Source organism: Mesoplodon mirus (assembly GCF_964341445.2).
Source record: "Mesoplodon mirus genome assembly, chromosome: 1".
Lineage (NCBI taxonomy): Eukaryota > Metazoa > Chordata > Mammalia > Artiodactyla > Ziphiidae > Mesoplodon > Mesoplodon mirus.
The window spans coordinates 60392526-60400461 of NC_138976.1; the positions used below are offsets into that span (position 1 = coordinate 60392526).

Consider the following 7936-nt stretch of genomic DNA (forward strand, 5'->3'; position numbering starts at 1 on the left):
GATTCAGTGTGATAAATACTAATCTCATCTCATCACAAGCAGACCTCCTCCAAGGCTCTGAGAAGTTCTTTCATACCACAACTCAAGTTTTTATTCTGAACTTCAAAGTTGCATGTAACTTCACAATTTAGCTAAAATGGAGTGGTTTGATTAATTTTTTAAGGTAGCAAAGCTAGAAATTCCAGCTTCTATAATTTCCTCATGTCTCATTATTACTAATATAAAGGACAGTATTTGACACCAAAAAAATTATTTTTAATGTTAATACCACTTATTGAACATTTTTAAATGTGTGTTCTACAAACTCATTTAACTTTACATCAATTTTAAGAAATGGTTATTATGGTCATTCTAGCAAGGAGAGATTCAAAAGTTAAATAACTTGCTCAAGGTCATAGACAGCAGAGATGGGTCAATCCTTAGCCTTTCCCACTCCAAAGCCAAGGTTCCCAATTGCCTTGTAGGACACCAGGGTTTGCAAAGGAAGTCTTCAGAATCAAAGTGGAAAAAGGATGTGGTGTTAGTCAATTTGGTGCTGGGGGTGGGGTGATGCTTTATAGAAGTGACAAGTACCAGAAATAAAAAAGGTAGTGACATCAAAGAAATCCTGCCTGACAATTTCTGGATAGCACATATGCTGCTTCTGTAAACCTGAAGGAATGTGAAGTATAAAGTTATTAGAGGCCTTCCCAATTACACCAACAATGCACTTATACTTACGAATATTTCTTCTGGCAGAGAAGTCTCAGAAAGATCCAAGGTGAAAAGCAAAAATACATTAATGGGTATTTTTACCGAAATAGTCTTAGTTTTTCTCCATTTCCCAAGTTGACAAATATAACTGATTCTATAAAGGCAGGTCTGTGGTGATAGAGATGGCACGTGGGCACAGGGGATGAACTTCATGCTGCATCTCTCACCCTACCTTAACCAAAATTCTGTAAAACATAAACCTCACCTTCTCTGGAGGTGGTTTATAACAGGACTGTTATTGTGGTAGCCTGGTCAAAACCTCACTACTTCTGAGAAATTATGAGAAAGCTCGGTATTAATTATAAGCAAATCTATGAAAAAAAATTTAAGGCTAAATTAGGTGAAATATTTAAAGAAATAACGAAGTCCTTGGCTTAAGACCTCTTATTTTAAACTAGAACTGTTTCAGAAGGTTAAAAAAAAAAAGTAACCATACTCATTATATTAGAAATAGGTCACATTGTAAGTATTCACTTATTTTTCCCTATGTAAAATTCTTCAACACAGCCCAGCGAGATTTAAATTATTAAAATCTGAATTAAAGAAGTTTTATGATAATGACAGCTTATTAACCCCATAAAGATGGGCACATCCAAGATGTAAAAGGCTCACTAAAAATAATACTTTGAAATACATGATGAGTTGGTAATGTTGAGGCTGCAAAACCCATGGGAAATTTTTAAAGGCATGCAGACTGCCGGTCGAGACTTGGCCTCAAAGGAGTTTCATGACCGAGTTCTCCAAGGAAAAGTTAACTCATGAGCTTCCCAGAAGGAAGCCCCATCCTCCCATTCCTAGGGAGTCTGCGGACCCCTTGGGAGGCGGAATTCGGAGACCACAGGGGAAGAGCGCAGACCGGGGGCATCTCCGCAGCCACTCCCAGGGCGGGCCACCTCTCCTGCCAGCACATCCCGGGACAGCCGGGCGCACCGACACCGCAAGGTCACCAGGGAAAAGGCGACTTTACATAATCTCCCGCCGCGCCGCCTGGGCACCTGCGCGCCGAGGCGGCGCTGCACCGGGGCCCCCTCCCTGTCGCGCCCGCGCTGGGCGATGCGGGGGCGACACTCAGAGCGACTAGGCTGGACGCCTGGGACCCGTGGATGCCCGCAGCGCCGCCCTGAGCCGGGGGTGCGGGACGCAAGGGGGGCTCCCAGCCCCGGGATGCCCGGGCCGCCGCCGCGGCGGGCTGGGCGAGCAATGCGGGGCGCGGCCGGGCCCGGCTCGCTGCTGGCCGGGATCCCCAAGCTCCCTGCCCGCTGCCGGCGTCCAGCGCGCCCTCCGCGCCTCCTCCCGGGACCGCCCCGCAGCGCACCTGTCACGCGCCTTACCTGAGTGGCTTTGTGGAACTGCTTCTTGAGCCCGGCCACCGACATGGCGCAGGAGGACCCGCGAGACTGCTGCGGTGCGGGGAGCGGGCGGCGGCGGAGCCGGGCGGGAGGACCGAGCGGTGCGGCGCGCTGGCCGAGCCGCCGCTCGTCGTGAAGCCGCCGGGGCAGTGGGCGCGGGGGCGCGGAGGCGCGGAGAGGCGCGGGACGCCGGCTCGTGCGGAGAGACACCCTGACGTCAGGGGCGAGCGATGCGCACTCTTAAAGGGGACGCGGGAAGCCCCGCCCCGGGCGCGGGGTTGGTGCGGCAGGTGCCGGGGCACGCGCTACCTGCTCACCGGCACCTGGCGCCGCCGCACCCGCGGGCTGGCTGCCTGCTTAGAGGACCAAGGGGGTCCTCCCGCCCCGGGAGTGTACTCCTGCTCCCGCGGACTGCGGCCCGGTGGCTGCAGGTTGGCAGCCCAGGCACCGGCACGACTCAGGTGACTTGCTCAGCTTCCAGGCAGCCGCAGAGGCGCTACCTAAGCCAGCCCGCCTGCCCTTTGAGCCTGGCCTCTTTGCAGCCTGGAAAGGAGAAGTGGCATTCTCTCTCGGGTAATGAATAAGTTATTGCTCCTTGCTCGCTTGGGCACAGAAACAGTTCTCTGTCCTGTTTTCACTATTCCTTAAGCCTACATAACGTTAGGGAAAGCCACCAATGCTGGGTTTTGGGGGGGTTTTTTTCGACGTGATACAATTTAATGACTTAAAAAGAAGATGAAAAAAAATTTAAACTTTAAAGTTGGTCAGGTAAATACCATTTAATCCTCTTACAGTTATGAAAAAACCCAAACATGAACTTGGCATTCACTTATGACAGTGGATTTGGGATTTTCAACCTAAAGTAAGCATTATGTAATGTAAAAAAGCATGACGCAAAACTGTACAAATACTACATATGCAACGAAGTATATATGGCTGGGCTAAAGCGAAACTCTGCTGTAACTAGATGAATTGTTAATAGGGCAACACTAGACGGCTTCTGTATTCTGGTGATTAGTCACTTCCTCTTGTTTTTCTAGGACTGAGAAGCACATAGAGAAAAACTTTTGGTCCCCATGTGGGGACCAAAAGTTATAAGGAGAAGAAGCCAGAGTGACAGAAGCCAAGATGAGAGACATTGCCAAGAATGAGGAAGGAAACAGCATGGCAGAATGGGAGTACTAGGAATGCCTTGAATCACCTCTACAAACCCTGCTGCCTGGGAGGAACCACAGGCCCCACTCCCACCCTGCCAGCCAGGCTGCTTGGGCACTGGGTGAACAGCGGATACAAGGGAATCCTGTCCACCCGCTGATCTACCAATCATCGTTCTTGATAATGTGAGTTGAAACTCATAACGGCAGAATCAAGCAGCTAGTGGTGGATCACAGAGCAACAAGAGCACATGGACTCCTGACTGAGGTTGCAAAGGGAAGCAGACAAAAGGAGCAAATCTCCAGCGTGCTAGTCATTACTGATGTTCAGGTACCTTCCACATACATGGTAGAGTTGCACCTGCCAAAACCCTCGTGGTTAAGTGGAGCACTGTGACAAGTTTTAACTAGTGGGTTAGGAAGGTAAGTGACTGTCACTTCTGGGCAGAGAATTTAACTGTTGGAATGAGATGCTACAAAGCCCTTTCCCCTCTCCAACAGTATTTTAGGTCACTGTGGTCTGTCAAACAGAATCCAGAGTGAGGATGAAGCAGGGTAAAGTCCCCAGTTAATGTTGAAAGACATTTAACATTTGTGAGAAATAAACCTGAGTAATTTTAATTCACTGAGTCTGGGGTTGTTACTGTAGCCAAACTAGTCTCTCCTGACTAATGCACAAGAGAGAAAATGCTTTCCCATTTCTCAGAAGATGAGGGGAGATTTCCCATTTCCTGCCATGGCCCACGTGTATTTTATTTTTTGTCATTAGATGTCCATGAAGTGACCTGTTTTTTTTCTTACAAAAGCCTCACTGAAGTTTGGGGAGGTGTGTTCTCTTTTTTTTGCAGCCTCACTGAAGCAGTGCGCAGACTAAGCCCCCAGGCCTGAGGGTCAGAGGTAAGTGTGGCGCCATGCAGTGACCATACCCTGAACTCTTACCCTGTGTTTTCCTTACCAGCTACAGACAGTGAACAATTAGCTCTGGGGATCCATAGGAAATTCCAAAGGAATGTCAGGGCAAAGGGCAATCTGTGTTTCACAGGGACATCAGACAGGGAAAGGTGAAAGCCCTGCTGATAGATAAGTAGGGCTACTTATCCATCCGAGCCCAGGAACAAACCAGTAAAGTGAAGTTACTGAGGTCCCATGGAGTGGTTTGCCTAGGGTACATATATTCACATATATAAGGTCCACCATGATGATTCCCAGATTCTTGATATTAGAAAACTCTGAAGGAGTTTGGACTCACTGCAGGGCTAGGTGGGGCTCTAGGCTGGAGAGATTAGATTTCGGGTTAGTGTTACAAAGGCTGCTTTTGTACTCTAACAGTTTGGTAAAGCCTGCATACACACACACACACACACACACACACACACACACACTTTCTCTCATGCACTCATGAAAAGGCTGCCATAAAATGCTAATAATAGTTTTGCCTGAATAGCCATTCTCAAACTTTAGTGTGCTTCAGAATCCCCCAAAGGACTTGTTAAAGCACAAATTGCTGGACCACATGCCAATTTCTGATTCACTAGGACTGGGTGGGGCCCGAGAATGTGCATTATTAGCAAGTTCCCAGGTGAACTAATGTTCTGGTCTCGGGACCAGACTTTGAAAACCCCTGGACTGGAGTAAAGATATTAGGAATGAAGTTTTTCTCTAGTCTCCCAATTTTTATAATGTTTTCCCATTATTTATATAATACAAGTATTATATAGTTAATTTTTCCTGCCTGGTTCCTGATCTAAGCAATGGAACATGTTCAGAGAAGGATGGGCCTTGGTTGAAGCTGCTGAGAGATAGAGCAATTAATCTACAAAGTGGAAGGGCATGGGGATGCATGAGCTCTGGCCTCTAAATGTGAATGGTGTGAAAGGGGGCCCTGAAAAGTCTCCTCAGAACTTTGAATACTTAACTAAACCCTAAATGTAACAAAAACAAGTCTCTCTCTTTCCCTCATTCTTCATCCACCAACTTAGAATGCTCATCCTTCAAAGGAACTAACTACCTTGGGAGAAAGGACTTTAAATCTTTTGAAACCATGGTTAACTCTCCCAGATATCCTCTGGATTTCATGTAAACCCAGTATCTCTATGGAAGCCACAATTTATACCTATAAATCAAGATGTTTTGAAAGAGATTTGTTGAGTGTCTTCTAGCAGGCATCAGTAGGAGGTTTGGGGGATGCATGGTAAGGTGAAATACCAAGATGCACATAGACTAGACATTGAACCCCAAGGAGTTTCCAGTCTAGCAATTCAGAAAATTCTTCTTATAGACATTTATTGTGACTTGAATATAGAGGGACAAATGCACCAGACACTGAAAATAATTCAAACCCACGTACCCTCTTTGGTTGCAAAGAAGCTGTGACAGAGGTTCTATGGAGAAACACAGAAGCACAATGCAGGAAAGGGGAATCAAAGGTCAATGAGGAAGAACTCTGTTTAATGAAAGGTTATTGTAATTCAACATGCTGCCCTCTCATCTCCTGAGATCATGTAAAATGGTAAATAAACCTAGATCTGCTCAGGAAAGTTCCAATTAAATGAAACCCCGCACAACCTCATCTCACTAATTGGGCAGGAAATTCATGGTCAGCAATAATTCCATCACATCATTCATGCACTATTTCTCCTTGCATTATGCCAAAGCTTCTGGCAAATACCAGACCTCTAGTTTGCACAGAGCTGGTACATCCCTAGCACCTTTCAGAGGGTACCTCATTCCAAGGAGACAGAGGACAAGCAGCGCCTCTTATCCTTTGCCCTTCAGCCCCTGATGCCATTCCTCTGGCCCACGCCAGGGCAAACTGCTCCTGCCTTTATGTGTAAGCTCATGAAGAACAAGAGACACAGCAAAGCAAAGGCATTAAACTCCAGCTTCTCGTCTGACAGAAGAGAATACAGAAGTAGGAAAAGGAAGTGACTTATCATTACTTTTTCTACTTCAGCCTCTAGCCTCAATTTTGGGCAGAGACTCCAGTCAGTGTTAATAAATATAGACTGGAATGAATGAATGAATGATTGAACTGTTTGTCAGTGTCACTGATGCTGTATTCTTACCACATTGGGTCTGATGTTCAACAGCCTTCACCCAATAGCCTTGTATTAAAGCATGGATTGTGCAGGACACAGATGGTTGTTCTGGGGTAGATGGCACTTAACATAAGAATTTGTACCTTTGGATGCTGCCACTAGCATTGGACGCCCACCCAGTATCAACAGGGCTAATGAGCCCTTTCCTAGAGAGGAGAAATCAAGGAAAGACCACCTTCATTTCCTTGCTTCCAGGTTTGTCACCTACCACCCACCCTCCATCAGATACACTGAGAGAAGCACACTTTTGTCTGCTGGAGGTGAAATGTGTGGGTCTTGCTCTCCCCTCCAACCGTTCCTTCTCTCCCACACAGCCCTCCTCCCTCCAAAGCACAGGGGCCTCTCCCGGCAAAACCTTTCTCTTCATTTAGTAAACCCTGTAAACCCAATCACAGGAGGAGGAGGAGGGAACTTAACCAAGTATGTGATTCACATTAGGCTCTTACATCTGGGTCTGTATTTGTTACTTACGCCTCAGTTTGAAATGCTCCCAACTTCCCTAGCAAAATCATGCCATCTCCAGTGCTCATCTCCAGTGTCTTTCTTTTGAAGTCTTGCCCCATCCTTCTAACCCCATATTCTTGCTTCATTTGTCAAACCACAAAGCCCTGATTTGGCACCTCTGCCATGAACTTGGTCTAATGTGTTTTACGTATTGATATGTAGTATTGGATTCTTAACTCTTTGAGTGTAGGGTCTTTACTTTTACAACTCCTAGTAGATAATATAAACACTAGATATGGTCTAATTGCAATTTTAAAAGCTTGGTGAAATTTTTAAAGCTAAATCCAGCAGCGGTCCAGAAAGATGGGAACTAGCTTGCTTCTCTCCAGCTGAGCAGACAGACTGTTCAGTGGTCTTAATTGCTGCTTCCTTGCTGTATCCAAGCCTGAATCTCCAAGTTCCTGTAATTTTGAGAATCCTCAATGACTCTCCCATAAATTCCCCTTTATTCAGTCAACCAATATTGCTTTCTGTTCTTTGTAATCAACAAATTCCAAATGATATATCCCCTCTCCCATCCAACCCCTGCAATAATATTCTAATCTCAGTTCCTTTTCTAGTTCGGATCTAGCAACGCAAATACAGCAATTTACACAACTATGGTCCCCTGCTAAGCACTGCATTAGCTTCCTTCTCAGACAAGGGTGGACAGATTGAGTAACAAGGAATATAGTCCTTTAGCAAGTGGCAATTCTCCCTCTAAGACATTGACATTCTGATTTACAAATCAGATCTTTTGTTTATTTGATTAGCATGTGTCAGGCTGCCAGGGTCTGAATCTCTCAAGCCCCTGGGAATTGGCAGCTGAATGCTGGTAACTAAATGCTAAGCAACTGGACTCAGAGACAGCAGTGCCCACTCCTGGAATAAGAGGAACCTTAATTAAGTGTAAATTGTTAGGGCATTATTACCATTGGCTTATTTATTCTATTCCTGGATGGATATTATCATTAGAGATTCTGAAGGCATGTTGTTAACCCTGAACATAAGCTCTGGCTAGTCAGCCTGATAAAGTATGGTGTTAAAGAGACCAAGTTCTATTGCTATTTTAGTAGCCAGTTAGCCATGCAGAGAAAAG

The 7936-nt window shown here is 45.9% G+C and overlaps 1 protein-coding gene across 1 annotated transcript in view; it reads right to left on the bottom strand.

The window, feature by feature from the left end:
• SH3GL2 (SH3 domain containing GRB2 like 2, endophilin A1) overlaps positions 1-2233 on the bottom strand; it is a gene marked incomplete at its 3' end in the record, with an annotated part of 195803 nt that extends 193570 nt beyond the window's left edge. The window contains exon 1 of the mRNA XM_082620005.1: positions 2085-2233. Within this exon, the coding sequence (XP_082476131.1) occupies positions 2085-2129 (45 nt within the window). The 5' untranslated portion in view covers positions 2130-2233. The remainder of the gene's footprint in view (positions 1-2084) is intronic.
• Positions 2234-7936: the final 5703 nt, after the last annotated feature.